Genomic DNA, 16,937 nt, shown 5'->3' on the forward strand with positions numbered 1-16,937 from the left:
CCCTCTTCCAGGGCATCTTTGCAACCCAGGGATTGAACCTGCATCTCTTATGTCTCCTGCATTGGCAGGTAAGTTCTTTACCACTTGCGCCACCTGGGAAGCCCACATATTTCCTTATTGATAATTAATTTCCTGAGTGCTTTGCAAATAAACCATCGTGGACCCACTATCCTGATGAGATTCTTCTGGATTTCTAGATAATGTTTTATTCTCCCCTTTTTGCATTTTAAAAATATTATTATATAAAGTGATTTTGACATTTCAAGGAGATGATCCCTCTCCTCTTTCTAGACCATAGGAATAAAGTTATATCAAGGGGAAATCCAAGGGGAAGGTTTGGAGTAAGGATACAGGGAGAGAGAAGGAAGATGGGTTTTCTAATAGGTCTTATTTTTAGAATTGCGGGAAAATGGATAATTAGTACCACTCCCCCTACTCCAATCTGTATGGTGGTGTCTTATGGAATTAGAGGCCCATTGCTTCATTTTCTTGTCATATCCACCCCCTCATCAGCCCCCAGTCCCCCAACACTGCCTACACACATCCTCAGCCTACTGTTAATGTCTGAGAATCTCCATCTATCATCCCCACAAGGACGATAATTATTCGTGTGGCACCTGGGTGTCCCATTGTTTGGTTACGAGGTTAAAAATCCCTGATACACTTTAATAAATTCAACAGTGAGCACATTATAAAATGTAATTAAATGCCTCAGCCATCTTCACTTTCTTTACCGGCAATGAAATTTAATTGAGGCCACGTGAGGGGGCTGAGATAAATCACGGGTGATGACTCCACGTTTCACGTGTCTACTGGGAGAGGGCATGATGTTATCTGCTGTCTACGCATGTAATTTATGGGCAGCTCAGGGGATCCCAGCTCAGCAGTTACCTGCCAGGACTCAGATGCGAGGTGGTAATGTTCTTTAAAAAGGGGAACATGATTCTGAAGTGGGGCGGGGGGTGTTACACACGTACATTCTAGTTTTCCCACTAGATCCTGAAGGTAATTCCAGTTTGGTTTCACCACTTAAATTTTTTTTTACCCAGGCCATGGGCCAGGAGGGACAGGTGATAGAGGAGAGCTTGGATTCTAACTCCTTGTGCCATCATCCCCTTTCCTCCTCTGCACTCTTCTGCCTCTCGCCCCACGCGTCAGTCCTCTCTGCACTCACATTGCTTAGTGGCCTCACTGCCCACCCGTCCCACCGAGCTAGGCTTTCACCTGGAGACACCCCCAGGAGACCACTTCATCTCTTCCCCTCGGCCGCGACCAGCACCGCCACCTCTCCCGCTGTAACTTACACGTTCTCAGGGTCTTCTCTCTGCTTTGATGGAGTGACAACCAGATAATCGTATTAATTAACCTGGACAGAAGCAGTGAGAGGAGAGGGTTAATTTTTTCCCCTCTGTCTCCATGAGCTGACATAGATTTCAGCAGTGGCATGTAATCAGAGACATTGCCTCATCACAGATTATTCTACCAGGAGACAGAGCTAGAAAGAAAACAGGCATGGGGTGAGACTGGGCTAGGTTAGAATCTCGGCTGGACCGCTTATTGGTCCTACTCTGCCTGGCTCTTCTCTTCTGTAAAATAGGCATGGAAACAAGACACCCCATGCCGTGTTAGGATTAGGTAAGCAGAGGGGTGACACCTTGTGGGTCATGAACACTTCAGCCTGGAGAATGCACACCATTTGTTCAAGAATTCCCACCATGTAAATGGCTGAAGTGGGTCTACAACCCGAGCATCTGGCTTCAAAGAAAAAAAAAAAAACTTTCACAATGTATACTTACGTCAAACCATCACATTATATACTTTAAATATCTTACAATTTTGTCAATTATACCTCAGTAAAAGTAGAAAAGTACTTTCCCACTAATCAGCCAAGGAAATGAGTTACATAGCTCTTAGTCAGTGTTTGACATACTTTCTCAATAAAGGGCCAGGTAATAATTAGCTTTTGACTTTGTGGACCACATTGTCCCTGTCTCAGTTACTCAAACGCTGCTGTTATAATGCAGAATCAGTCACAATGTGTAAATGAGTGGATGTGGCTATGTGCCAATCAAACTTTATTTATAAAAGCAGGAGATGGGCCAGTCTTGGCCTGAGGGTCATAGTTTGCCAACCTCTGTTCTAAATCATCGTCCCTGGAGAGCTTTGTCAGGTTCTAACTGGTGTGTTAATTCTAGAGGCGGAGTGATGATGACAATGACAAGGACAAGAATGACAATAATATGTCAGGCACTCGGCTGAGCTCTGTTCCAACTGTATTACCCGCTTCATCCTCCTATGAGGGGGATAGTGTGACCCCCCCTTTTTTTTTGCTGGAGACAAGGAAAGACACCTTTCACAGAGGTGAAAATGCCAACATCTCATCGCTGGGAAGTGGCAGAGCTGATGGGTGAACACAGGTCTGCTCACTTCAAAATCCCACACTCTCCTGGGCAGCTTGATAACCTGGAGGCCCTTCCCATTCAGAAATGAACTCTGCTGCCCTGCCTTCAGAATAGGTCTGCACTCAGTGCCTTGTAGGTGGCTTGAACCCCATATACATGCAGGTTGGTTTACCCTATACCTCCGTTCCCACAGTTTTCCTATTTCTAGGCTGGTGGCTTCACACCATTGCCCTTTGTTTTGCCCCAATGCCATGCGGACCCCTAAGAATCTCCTCTGAAGGGTCTCTTCCTTTAAGAGTGAGCAGCACAACCTTTGCTCACGCCAGGAACCTCTTTATCACTGTCTGTCCCTTCTGCCTTATTGCTTCCCTGCAAGACCCAGGACCCAGGTTCACTTTCATCTACATACTCACCAGTGCTAAGTGGTTCCCCGGTCACCTCCATAGCCATCATAAGCCCCCAGATGATGAAATTCGCATCTTGAGAAGTGGCATGTAGTTGTCACAGGGAGAAAATTATGTCCATCTACGCCGAGAAACTCAATTTGGCCCTGAAGCACCATGGAGCTGTAACCTTTAGAGATAGCACAGAATGAAAAGACTCTTGGATCTGATTTGAATTGGATATTAAAGCAAATAGAGTTGTTCGCCACTATGTGAATAAGACTGTGAACAGCTGTAGTCAAGGATTGGTTGGCACCTTGGATGAATCAGTGGGATTTTAGCTGGTGGCTTGAACGCTCTAAGTTTTATTAGTTTCAGGAGCCTAAAGAATTTGCTGCTCAAAAAAAAAAAAAAAAAGAATTTGCTGCTCGATTTGAGTGCAGCACCATTGTTAAGTTCTCAGTCTGTCCTGTCTCTGGGCTGGAAGCTGAAGGGCAGCTGGACCTTCTATTTCATCTGTGGCATTTCTGAGGATAAGGCCTGGCGTTGGGCTGTCCTGGCTGAAACCCCAGCTCTCCCGCCTAAAAAGCAGTTAGGAGATCAGATGAAATAATACATCTAAGCATTTAATCTGAGTCCAGCCATATAGTAGATACTCAATAAATGTTAGCCGTTATTATTAATAGTATTATGTGCTCAGAAGTCTTTATCTCCATGGAAACGTTTAAGGTTAGCATAGCTCCTCTTCTAGCCAACAGAGTTTAGGGGCTAGACTGCAGTAGATGGTTTCTTGTGGTCCTGTCCAACTCAAGGATGCACAATTTGAGCAATAATTTTCACACTCATCTCAGGAGACATAGCATAGGAAGGCAGGATGGTGTAGGGGTGTAAAGCAAGGCTTTGGTTTTTATAGGAAACTGAAGTCAGCTCTCAGGTGCACCAAAGCAGTAAGACGTTGAATAATTAATTATCCTCATTTTCCTTATCTCTGAACTAGGGATACAACCTCGTGGGGTTGTCAGGATTTAATGAAGAAACAGCTCCAAGAGGTGAATCCTTCTTTGGGATACGTACAAGAAATAGCCTTGCTCCTGTGCCAGCCAGTGGACTGATTACTCAGGGATATGGGTTTATTTTTTAAATCTGTATTTATTTGTTTGTTTTACTTTTCCCTGTGTTGTGCCCGCATGGGGATCTTAGTTCCCTGACCAGGGATAGAACCCAAGTCCCGTGCAGTGGAAGCTCATAGTCTTTAACCACTGGACCACCAGGGAAGTCCCTGGGGTATGTTTTTATTTTTTTTTTCAATTGGGGGCTGCAGGTGAGATCATGACATGACAGCTCAAATGAGAAAAGCCTGGCCTGGGAGATGAATGGCCTTGTAAGGGTCAGGGCTCATATTTTGGACCGCAGCTGGGGTGGGGAGTTAGAGATTTGGGGTGAGGGTGGGACCCTCCTGTTTTTATCACAGCCTGGCAGGCTGTTCTGCACTCGGCCGCCAGAGGGAGAACTTATATGTATAAGACGCCCCCGACACAGCATCCCGCTCTGTTCTAAGAGACTTGTTCAGTCTCTCAGTCATGTCCCACTCTATGAGACCCCATGGACTGCAGCACGCCAGGCCTCTCTGTCCCTCACCATCTCCTGAAGTTTGCTCAAGTTCATGTCCATTCCATCGGCAATGCCACCCATCCATCTCATCCTCTGACACCCTCTTCTGCTTCTGCCCTCAGTCTTTCCCAGCATCAGGGACTTTTCCAGTGAGTACTAGACGGTTCCCATTGCTTTAACACAAACCCCAAAGTCCTGTTTTATTTCATTCATCGCACGTATCACATTATGGCTGCCCCTATAGACTCTTAACTCTCCTGTTCACCATGCCCACCCCCAGTTCCACTCCTGGCACTTTCAGTGCTCTGCCAGTTTCCTGTGGCTGCTGTAACACATTAGCAAAGCTCAGCAGCTCACAAAAGCATAAATGCATCATTGCTCAGTTCTGGAGGCCAGGAGCCCAGGACCGGTCTCGGTGCTAAAGGGAAGGAGTTTGCAGGGCTGTTCCTTCTGGAGACTCTAAGAGAGAAGCTGCTCTCTTGCCTTTTCTGGCTTCCAGAGGCCACTGCATCCCTTGGCACTTAGCCCCTATCCATCCTCAGAGCCAGTAGATCGCCACATCCCCACGTCTCCGACTCTGACCCTCCTGCGTCCCTCTTTTACCTGATTACATCAGGCCCACCTGGCTCGTCCAGAGTAATCTCCCATCTCAAGATCCTTGACTTAATCACACTGACAAAGTCTCTTTTTACCTGTTAGGTCACAGGATGTGGACATCTCTGGGGGTGGTTCAGTTCAGTTCAGTTGCTCAGTTGCGTCCGACTCTTTGCGACCCCATGAACCGCAGCACACCAGGCCTCCCTGTCCATCACCAACTCCCAGAGTTCACCCAAACCCATGTCCATTGAGTCGGTGATGCCATCCGACCATCTCATCCTCTGTTGTCCCCTTCTCCTCCTGCCCTCCATCTTTCCCAGCATCAGGGTCTTTTCCAGTGAGTCAGCTCTTCGCATCAGTTGGCCGAAGTGTTGGAGTTTCAGCTTCAGCATCAGTCCTTCCAATGAACACCCAGGATTGATCTCCTTTAGAATGGACTGGTTGGATCTCCTTGCAGTCTAAGGGACTCTCAAGAGTCTTCTCCAACACCACAGTTCAAAAGCATCAATTCTTCTGTGCTAAGCTTTCTTTATAGTCCAACTCTCACATCCATACATGACTACTGGAAAAACATAGCCTTGACTAGACAGACCTTTGTTGACAAAGTAATGTCTCTGCTTTTTAGTATGCTGTCTATTTGGTCATAACTTGGAGGGTGGGCAAATTCAACAAAATATTTACTGAGTAACTGCATGAATGATAGTCAGAATACACAGCACACTATGGCATCACTTTCCAAGCCTCTGTGGCCCTTTTGAACTGGCTGGTTCTCACCTTCCCTTCACTCTTCTCAGAAGTAGGAAGCGTGGACAGTTACAGGGTGGGCTGAACTCTGTGTATCTGGAGGGCCATCTGGAATGGAAGCATCCAGCTTGTTCCTGTCTGTGGTTCAAATCCCAGTTCAGTGACTTCTAAACTATAGACAGTTGCTTACTGCTTCTAAGCCTCAGTATTCCCATCTGTGAAGTAGGGATGAAATTGGCTGTCGTTTATTGAGCCCCAGCTAGGTAACCTGAATTAAAAAAAAAAACAAAACCAACAACCCAGTCTTAGCCTTTACACGCTGTGTGACCTTGGACAAATGGCATCACTTCTTGATTTCCTCGTTGGTGAAGTGGCACCAGCGGTAACAGCTGATACATCACATGTGCTCATACATGCAGCGTGTGCATAAAATGAGATCACATATGTGAAGGGCTTATTTGGCAATAGTGCTTGGTGCATGGTAACACTCAACGCAAAGCATATTTATTGTTTTTCTTATTTCTCATTTAAAAAAATTCTTACCATTATTCTTATTTCTCTCCTCCTCTTCTTTTTCCTCCCTTTCTTTTGCTTTATAATCAGCCATTTAAAAAAATTTTTGAGTCACTCCAACTGTTAATCTTTTTTTTTTAAATGTATTTATTTATTTATTTGGCCTCACTGCGCGGCATTTGGGACCTTAGTTCCCTGACCAGGAATCAAACCCATGCCCCCTGCAGTGGAAGCGTGGAGTCTTAACCCTTGGACCTCCAGAGAAGTCTCTCATCACCCGTCTTCACGTGTTGTCTCTGTGATAAATGTTTTCAAGCGTGCTCTCCATGCCTGACTCCTCCATTAGCCTGAGTTCAAATTCACCAGGTCAGAGCCTGAGTTTTTAATTTTAAAGTTCTACCTACTGTGATGATTTTATTAATATTGGTTCCTTCTATCATGGGTCCTGTTTGTCTGTCTGGCTGCCAAGGTGTCAAAGACCAAGCCTCCTGGTTTCTCCCCTTCTCTACAGAGGCACTTCCGAGAGGGCATCAACAGTGGGACCTAAAGGAGGGAAGAGGAACCCTCCTTCCCTCCAACCGTCTCCCTTTCCATGCCCCATGAATGAAAATATCTGGGAAGAAGTATCTGTTTTCCTGTTATCCTGCCCCTGGAACGGAAGGCAGCACGAATGGTCACAATTCTGCCTCCGTGTCTGCCTGACTTGTTATCAGAAAATGAGAGTAGAAAAGAAGCTTTTGTTCAGCTATGGAGACATCTTAATAGGCACTTTGATTGTTAGACAGAAGTTTCTGTATCAGCTTAATTGCTCTAAATGCTGTTTGCCTTCTCTGTTATGATAAGGCCTGAATTTTCATAGATTTTCCTTTTAAACAGTTCTCCTTTGCTTTAAGCCTTGCATTGGCAAGTTTAATGAAATCCAAATGAAGAAAGTAAAGAGAAGATCTCAGAGTTCAGATCTGCACACCCACGGATGAAGCCGTGTGGCGGCTATTATTGCTTGAGACTAATGATGTCGCAGACACTGAATGTAATTGACGGAATTCACCCCTTCAACCAGATATTGAGAAATGAAACCAAACTACTAAACTTAATTACATCTACTTTTCTAAGAAGGTGCTGTAATTGAGAATAACAGAATAACTAGGATATGAGTCCAACGGTGGGATGTGCTTGTAATAAAAGAGGATTTGTTCTCTGCCTGGTTGAGCTTCACAAGTACCATCTCGAGATGTTGAGGGGAGAGACGGGGGTGGGGAGACGGCCAGAGAAGTGAAAAACATCTTGATAAGGGTTTCTCAACCTTGGCACCATTGCCATTTGGGTCTGGCTAGTTCTTTGATGCAGGGGTCTGTCTTGTATATTATAGGGTGTTGAGCAGCATCCCTGGTCTCTACCTAGTTCGATGCCAGTAGCCCACCACCACCACCACCTCCTCCACCCCATTTGGCAATATCTCCAAACAATGCCAAATGTGCCCTCGGGGCAAAACCTCCCTGACTGGGGCTTTTGGACGGCTCATAAACACTTGCAGAGTTATTCCTTGAGGATCTACCAGGGCCCGGCTGTGTGACCTTCAGCAAGTCACTGCAGCTTTCTGAGCTCCTGTCTCTTCCTTTGTGCTGTGGGAATAATGAGAACACCGACTGCACAGAGGCATAGCTTCTGGGTATAAGCTGCACAGAATAGTGCCTACCACATATGGAGCACTCAGTCTATTCACTCTTTCTGTGATACTAGTCTCAGATTCAGCAAACATGTATTACATGCTTGCTTTGTCCAAGATGCTGTGCTGTGAGACAGTGATGCCGAGATGAAGATGTGGTCCTTGTCCTTGCAGGAGCGGCAGAAACGTGCAGACTTTTTGGTATTGCCTTGTTCTCCACCCAAGGCAGACATGCAGAAGCAAATGGCAACCTCCTCCAGTATTCTTGCCTGGGGAATCCCATGGACGGAGGAGCCTGGTGGCTATACAGTCCACGGGGTCGCAAAGAGTGGGACACAGCTTAGTGACTAAACAATGACAAAGTGGCAGACATTGCTAATCAATCCCAATGCTCTTTCCTCTTGAGCCTCAGAATCCTTCTGAATACACCTTTCTAGACAGCCACTACTCACGTCCCGTGAGATGAAACCTCCTTGGTGCTGCTACTGATAATTCTGTGGATGCCCCATGAGGAGGCTGTGTATCTGAGCTGGTGCACTAGCTTCCATTCCAGCAGGTCATTCCACCGCCACCTACTCCTGGCCTGGAGAAAGCATCGTAAGGAGTTAGCAGGTCGCATCCTTCCTCCGAAATCTGACTTCAGTCCCCTGCTCTCTTTCCTTTAAAATTATTTTTCTTTCTTGTTTTTTGTTTGTTTCTCCCACAAGTCGGAACAAGTTATAAAATGGGCTTGGACTTGATCGCATTTAGTTTTTAGTTAGCCTGGAAGAGATTCCACTGGCTATGATTCTGACTGATACATCATCCTGTCTCTCTTCTGGGTTTTCTCTGCCCTTTGGGACTTACAAAATCATTTGCTCTCCCAGAAATGGTCCCAGCTTTACAAGGGCGGAATTGGGGTTTCTGGAAACAGCTTTCAGATGGCTGTCAACAGTGTCATTAGACAAAAGGGAGGCGTGAATGGGTTGGGGTTAAACGCTCCCTGATGGGTTCAGACATGCCCAGCTCCCCAATGAGCACGCCACTCCATAACAATTGCTGTGAAAAATGAGGCATGCATTTGCAGCTCTGAGGACGGGGCACCAGCTCCATCCATCTGGCCTGAGAAATGAGAGCTGGCGTGTGGGTCAGCCACTTCCTTCTTCTCTCCCCTAACTGGTGGAGGCTTCACAGAAAGCACCAGTTCATTTCTGCTGTTGTTTCACACTTCCCTGGGGCCTGTGAGGTCTGTGAGGAGGATGATGCAGGCAACCAGGCACTGGAGTGAAGGTGGAGGCTGGTGCTCAGAGGCTGTGGAAGGAGTCCTGGAACTCAGTGGTGGAGTGGTGGTATGGGCCACTGGGATGTAGCCCAAGGCATGAAAGAAAAGACTTGATGAGAACAGGCGCCCAGTCTAAAGTCCACGTGATTTATTGCTTCCTCCTCATTCCCATTTATCCATCAGATTATCCATCCATCTAGCTGTCCATCCTTCTGTCCTTCCATCCACTCACCTACCATCCATCCATCCATCCATCCATCCATCCATCCTTCCTTCCTTCCATCCATCCACTCACCTAACAGTCCATCATCCGTCCTTCCCTCCACTCACCTACCAATTCATTGATCCACCTACCCATCTGTCCACATTGCAGCTCATCTGTCCATCTTCCTGCCTATCCAACCATTCATCCACCCAGCTATCCAAACAGCCATCTATCCATCCATCCACCTACCAATCCATTTACCCACCTTCCCTTCTGTCCATCTGCTGACTCACCTGTCCGTCTGCCCACTCATCCATCCATCATTTCTTCTAGTGTGAGTTTAAGGTGGTGCATGGTTAGACATATTCTAAACAGTTAGTTATACAGAAAGTGATATTGACTTTCCATATAGAGTTTACTTTGGGAAAAAATGTGTTTAAACAAACAAATAAGTCGACTTAATTAAGTTGTACAAGGGCATACAAAAACTAGGAGAGAGGTAGCTGTATGACCAGCATTCGGAATCTGCCGAGTCAGAGCCTTGCAAGCACGGGCGTGTGTTCTAGGTGAGCCCAGACTCAGCTGGTGTGCCGTCTACAAGGTGTGAGGCCCTTGAGCACATGGCTTCCCCTCTCCAGGCCTCAGCTTCCTTATCTGTAAGGATGGGATGCTGACAGTCTCTAACTTTGTTTTGAGGATGTCATGAACTCAGGCATGTGAGTCACGTGGCACACACCTCGCTCACAGTAAGTGCTTACTGATGGGAGCCAGGCTCAGCTTTATTCTCCCTTGGCTGCGTTCTTTCCAGGCACTGACTGGAAGCCTTATTCCAGGGACCTTGCTTGAGTCAAGATAACAGAAGCTAAACCAGTTTTCCACTTCCCTTTGGTTTAGCAAGTGATGGCGGCCAGTGCCCTTCCTGAGGCCAGCAAGCCTGCGTCTTCCTTCCAGGGCTTGGTGAGAGCCCACCTCCTCTTCCAGTTTTCTGTGTAACGCGACCTTCTTGTGTCTTGTCTCCCTGCAGACACACTGTCAGTGCCGCGCTGGTCCCCACAGATCCCTCGCAGAGACCTCGGCAACTCCATCAAGCACAGGTAGGCTGGATTCCTGAGTGCATGGGTGGCTCTCTCCCAGCATGTGAGGGCAGGGGGCTCTGGCCCTGGGGTGGGGAAAGGCTCGGCAGAATGTTCTGCCCCAGTTCCTGGATCGCCCTGCTCTTCCCTTCTCTCCTCTGCCAGGTTGAACCTTGATGTGGCAGGGCACTGAAATGCCTGCTTCTTTTTCACCTGGCTCTTACAAAGTTAACACCTAGTGGTTAAAAGCCAGGGCTTTGGAGTCAGACTGACCTGTATTCCATTCCCAGCTAGTAAAGCTTTGCACCCTTGAAGAAGTTACTTAACCTCACTGAGGCTCAATTTTCTCATCAGATAATTCTACCTACTCATCGGGTGGTCGTGAAGATTAAGTGAGGTAATGTATGGAAGTGCTAAGCGAAGGGCCTAGCATGTAATAACCACTCAGTATTGAGACAAATGCTTGTCCTAATTTTGAGTCTTTGTACCCAGAAGACAGGATTGCAGAGGTGCTCACTTTCTGTCAGTCCAGAGCTCCAGCTCTGTTGGATGCCGGGTTCAGCCTCTCCAGGAGTGCACTTGCCCTTTTCAGGAGGGAGATTTCTGTCCACTAAGTCACCCCTTACATGAAGTTAACTTTTTACTTTTTATTGTGTTACTTCACAATCTGTTCACAAACTCAGCGGGGTAAGTAGCACAAGTGTGGTCACATCCATTTGTCAGATAGGGAGACTGAGGCCCTACATAATTAAGTGATGACTCAGCAAGCTAACTAACCCCGGAACTTTGTGTTCTTTTGACACCGCTGCTGAGAGTCTTCTGTGCACTGAGGCCTCTGTGACCAGCAGAGTTCACTCATTCATGGTTTTTTTTCTCTAGTGTTTATAGAGAGTATCTGAACCAGAGCTGCAACGCTGAGCGCCACAGAAGGCTTTCAGCCTCGGGGAGCTCACAGTCTAGTGGAGGGATAGACATTTAACAGACCATGACAGTACAGAGGGGATCGGGGCTATAAGAGGTGGGCAGTACCAGGGGCAGACACCTAAGGGTATCCTGGGGTGAGGCAGGAGTGGGCACACTCTCTCAGAATGTCATCCCGTCAACAGTTTTTGAAAGAAATGTGTTGACAGGATAGTTGCTAAGACTCAAATGAGAAAATGGTGAAGGAAGCCTTGAGAAATACACGATAGACACATCAGTAGACAGGCAGTGAGATGCAGAGAGAAAGACGTCAAAAAGAAGGGCCTGTTTCTGTTTTCTTACATTCTGCTCCCTGACGTCAGCTCCGCCTCTGACTGGCCACACCCCAAGCTCAGCTTCACGCCCTGACTTGGCTCCACCCCAGTTGCCCTCCCCGTGGCTGAACCAAGACACCAGACTCTAGCATCCTAACGTTAGACCTGGTGGTGCCTCGGATTCAAATGCTGATCCCAAGAGGAGGAAAATCATCTGGTGATTTTGGGCATCAGGAACATCTTCTTAGAGGAGCTAGCACTTAGGATTCCCTGTTACTCTCCAGTCTCACCCTGTGTTTCTCCCCGGCTCCATGCCAGGACAGAGAGACTTGGATTCATCCTAGCCTTCGTGGAAAAATGAAATTAAATTCGCACCATCCCCGGTCCTCAGAGTCACTTCAGTCACATCTTAGGAAGAGGGATTGCTGATCCGCAGGATGAGAGAGGGCTGGAAAAGAAGGAATTCCCATCTGCCACTCATACTCTTGATTCCCACACTGCTGGCTAGTGGGTGGAACACGAGCCCCTTTGCCATTCCCCAGAGCTGCTAAATCCTGCAAAAATAGATCCTGCCAAACTCACTGGCCCTACAGAATGGGACTTAGCCAGCCCCCAGTCCAGAACTGGAAAGGGAGTGTTCTTGGCCACAAGAGTCTGTGTTCAGAATATTGCCATTTGCTTGTACATGGAGGCTTCGGGCTGCAGCTCATTCTGTTGGAGAGTGACTGACCCAAATCAGGCAAGATGGTACAGCAGAGGAATGCAGGCTTGCCCTCAAAATTTTCAAGCACCAAAGTTACATAATCACTTCCAATTTTCATTTTGACACTGTGAGGCAGTGGAGATTAGATACAACTCCTGCTGAAGGTGACAAAAATTGAAAATGAAAATTAACTCTGACCTGGCAACCTTCAGTACTTTTTTTGGGCCCAGCCCTGCTGCTGCTTGGTATCTCTGTGTGAAGAAAGCAACCTGGCAACAGCAGGGAACCCCGGAAGTTAATGCACCTCTGTGCCCACTAGTTCTTAGCTGTATATCAGAAACCTCCAAACTGCCTTCTGTTTGCAGCAAGTGGTTGTGGCTAGGGAGGAAGGTGAGCTGATGGTCCAAAAAGGCTTTCCCTTTAGAGGCCTCTTCTCTGCTACTAAAGTTTGGGGGTCTCTACTTTTTTGGGGACATTTCCTCTTGAAGCTCCCTAACCAAGGGATGTAAATAGCAATGATGAGGAAGGCTCAGCTCAGTGATAGGGAACAGACTCGCAGGGAAACTGCACCTTGCTTTGTGGTTCTCTGAGGATAGTCACAGCCCCATCCGTCTGTCCTGGAACTGAAATTGGCACATAGTAGGCCTCCAGGCATGTTTGTTGAATGACTGTTTTGAATGTTTGGCTAATAATATAGTCACAACCCCATGCAGTGACCGCTTTCTGTCTATCAGGCCCTGTGTGAAGCCCTTGACATGCATGACCTTGTCTAATCCTCCAAACAACTTATGAGGTCAATAGTGTTATTATGCCCACTTTCCAGATGAAAAGACCAGAGCTCCAGTGGTTTAAGCAGTTTGATTAATCACCTGGTTTGGAAGAAGCGGGGCTGGAATCAAAGGCGCATTGCTGTTCCTTCCAGCGGTCATCCTTCTGGAGCTGGGTCAGTCACCATCACCTTGGCCTTGAACCCTTCTGTCTCTTCCTCACAGGTTTTCCACCAAGTACTGGATGTCTCAGACGTGCACGGTCTGTGGGAAAGGAATGCTTTTTGGCCTCAAGTGTAAAAACTGCAAGTAAGTGGCTGTTCCCACAAGCGCCTTTTCATAGTGCCTGGTGTCAGGCCGGAGCCAGCTTGGGCTCTGAAATGGCTTAGGGGGGTTCGTTCCTTGGCTCTCAGGAGAGCTGCTTGCTCTGTGTTTTGGAAATATGCCCTAAAAGAACACCTGCACTTGGGGACAGGGTCAGGAGAGTGCTTGTGAGTAAGAACTGGAGCTGATGGTCTATGCTGGAAACGCAGAGTGCTGTCTGCAGAGTACAGCGAGAACCTGCATTTCCACAGGCTCTGAAATCAGGGGTTGGCAAACTGTTTCTCTGGTTGACCAGAGAGTAAATATTTTAGGCCTTGCAGCCCACAGGGTCCCTCAGCTCTGCTGTGTTGTTCAAAAGCAGCCATAGACAATATATAAACAAATAAGCACAACAGATTTATCTATTCCAATAAAGCTCTTTGTACAAAGACAGGGCATGGCTGGTTTTGGCCCCTCAGCCGTGGTTTGCCAATCCCTGAGTTCAACTTTGTAAAGCACTTTTGCCCTTAATTTTTTTCTCCTCATGGTGTCTCTCCGAGTAGGAGTGGTTCTGATTCTTCCCATTTTACAAATGTGAAAGCTGAGTTAAAGCTAGGATAAGCCTGAGGTCACACAACTAAGAAGTGGCAGTCAAGACTTGAACCCCCAGACTCTTGTTCTTTCTGTGGCATCATGCTGGTCTTGAGTTCCGGCAAGAAGACCAGACCATACAAGCCCCCACCTCCGCCGGCTTCCATGTACCCACCCCAGGTCGCATCTGGCAACGGGATTCAAGAGGGACTGTCAGTCAGACTGAGATAGGTTTTTACATCTTGGTCCCGCCACTGTTTAGCTCAGTGACCGTGGGTGAGTTGCCTCACATTTCTGTTGCTAGGATTTTCATCTGCACCAAAGAAATGATCATCACACCTGCCTGATGTGGCAGTGAGCGTTGAGTAAATCAACACCAAAGGACATAGCCCAGTGCCAGGCTTTCTGTCAAAGGTCACAAACGCCTTTCTGTTTGGTCTTCTTCTTCCCTCCTGTATACTTGTACTAAATACCTGCTCTGGTCTGTAAAATATTAACGTTCAACTGTATCAAGGGTTACAAATGAGTATGCATCTGATCGCTTTATAGGGGCCACTAAGTTGAAAAGTAGGACTCTTTCTTTCTCCTCCAGCCTCCCTCTTTCTTGTCCAGCCCAGGTTGGGAACTGATTCAAGTTGCATCAGGCCTCCCCACATCGCTGCCCCGTGAAGGAGTTCTTACTCTCCCTGCAGCCTGGATGTCTCAGTGATAAGGCAAGGCTGAGCCCCGTTCCCTCCTGGAGTTGTGGGGAGGATTAATTAGTTCCAGCCTCTAAGGGACGTTAAACTCCATGGCACGCGGGGACAGGGTGGGGGCAGTAGCTACCAGGTGTTAGTGTCTGGAGGCCCACGTCCCCACCTTGGTCCCAGGTGAGTCCCCAGGATGGTGGCCTCTGCTCTTTCTGACCCAGAGATGCACGAAGCCAGGCCTTCGGGTCCAGGTGGAACTTCGGTCTGCTTTCCCTGGTGCACCAGATGCTTCGGGGTCCGTCTCATCTGTGTGTAGTCACACCACGTTCTGAGGGGGAGATGGCAGCTTTCACATCCTCACACCTGCCGAGCGGCGGCTTTGAAGTCAGGTAATTAGGTGACAGGGACGCAGCCAGGAGTCCGCAAGGCTGAACGCTTCCTAAGCCGTTTTAATTTTCAGCGCTAGAGGCAGAAGTCTGAGGTAGCCTTCACTCATGCTCTCTCTGTTCTGGAAGTAATGAGCAGAGGCTCAGACCCTGTGGAAGGTTGGGGGAGGGATGGGGACCTGAGAGAGAGAGGTGGGTGCCTGCCAGAGGCTCTAAAGCAGGCAGAACCAAGCTGGAGTACCAGCTGCACTGCCGAACTCCCCGTGTGACCTTGGGAAGGGGCTCTCATCGCGGGCTGTCTCCTCACCTGCAAAGTGGGCGGTTAGTACCCCTTCCCCACCCCCACCCCCGCCACAGGGCTGTTGGAAGGAGTCTGTGAAAGGTCCTCGCCCCAGATGACAAACATTTTATCAAACATTCCTCCCCACCCTTACCTTTTACAGAAATGCCTCCTGGAATTGTAAGAGGCAGGATTCAGACCAAGCCCTGGTTGGAAGGAACACTTGATCTAACCAATTTGCTCAGCCCTTGGGACTTCCCTGGTGGCTCAGGCAGTAAAGCGTCTGCTTACAGTGCAGGAGCCTGGGTCCAGTCCCTGGGTCGAGAAGATCTCCTGGAGGAGGAAATGGCAACCCACTCCAGCATTCTTGCCTGGAGAATCCCTATAGACAGAGGAGCCTGGTAGGCTACAGTCCATGGGGTCGAAAAGAGTCGGACACGATTAAGCGACTTCACTTTCACTTTCTTTTACTTTAGAACAACCACCCAAAAGGTGAAAGCAGAAATCTGTAGCAGCCGCAGACCTTCAGGATGCCTCAGGAACTTTGATGCTGTACTCACCTGATGTCAGCAGACTTTAGTGCTCTCTCTGGTGTGTAATTGTTGCTGTTGCTGTTTAGTTGCTGAGTCATGTCTGACTCTTCTGCGACACTGTGGACGGTAGCCCACCAGGCTCCCCTGTCCATGGGATTTTTCAGGCAAGAGTTACTGGAGTGGGTTGCCATTAGGAACTTGCATGACTGATATCATCTGTTGAAGTTTGGTTTTACTCTTCATCAATGAAATTCTGCAGTTTTTTGCATTCATTGTGAGAAAGATGGATGGCTGTTTATGTGATTTAAAAGATGGGCAAAATTTTAGTTGAAAAGATTTGGATGAAGGACAGAAAAGGGAAACAGACCCCATTGTCAAAGAGGTTAGGGGAAGACACACCTATAAAGAAATGAACTTGGGTGAAGCTGAAGTTCAGGCATACAAGCAGTAGCCAGTGAAATCCCAGAGAGCAATGCTGAGAATGGGGAGGGAGCTGGTTACAAAAATGGGCAGAACTGTTTGTTCACGTACTCTACCAGTGTTTATTGAGCATGTACTGTGTGCCAGGAACTGTTTTACTGTTAGTTGCTCAGTCGTGTCTGCCTCTTTGTGACCCCATGGATTGTAGCTCGCTAGACTTCTCTGTCCATGGAATTCACCAGGCAAGAATACTGGAGTGGGTTGCCATTTCCTTCTTTAGAGGATCTTCCCCACCCAGGGATCAAACCTGTGTTTCCTGCATTGCAGGGAAGATTCTTAGCCGTCAGAGCTGATTTTAAAAATGGGCAGAACTATTTGTTCATTTACTTGACTGATGTTTGCTGAGCATGTACTATGTGCCAGAAATGGTTCCCGGAACAGGGGAAACAACAGTCAATGAAACAGACAGAATCCCTGCCCTCACAGAGTTTACATGCTAGTGGGGGTGGAGACAGGGAGGCCAGACAGTAAATGAAGTAGTGAAATAGGTCATCTGTTCAGATGATGCTGAAGTG

General features: G+C 47.6%; 1 protein-coding gene across 1 annotated transcript in view; it reads left to right on the top strand.

The window, feature by feature from the left end:
* KSR2 (kinase suppressor of ras 2) overlaps positions 1-16,937 on the top strand; it is a 454,968-nt gene that overhangs the window by 336,982 nt on the left and 101,049 nt on the right. The window contains exons 6-7 of the mRNA XM_069557572.1: positions 10,407-10,476; positions 13,386-13,469. Coding sequence (XP_069413673.1) covers positions 10,407-10,476; positions 13,386-13,469 — 154 coding nt within the window. The remainder of the gene's footprint in view (positions 1-10,406; positions 10,477-13,385; positions 13,470-16,937) is intronic.

The sequence above is a fragment of the Ovis canadensis genome, chromosome 17 (assembly GCF_042477335.2).
Source record: "Ovis canadensis isolate MfBH-ARS-UI-01 breed Bighorn chromosome 17, ARS-UI_OviCan_v2, whole genome shotgun sequence".
Lineage (NCBI taxonomy): Eukaryota > Metazoa > Chordata > Mammalia > Artiodactyla > Bovidae > Ovis > Ovis canadensis.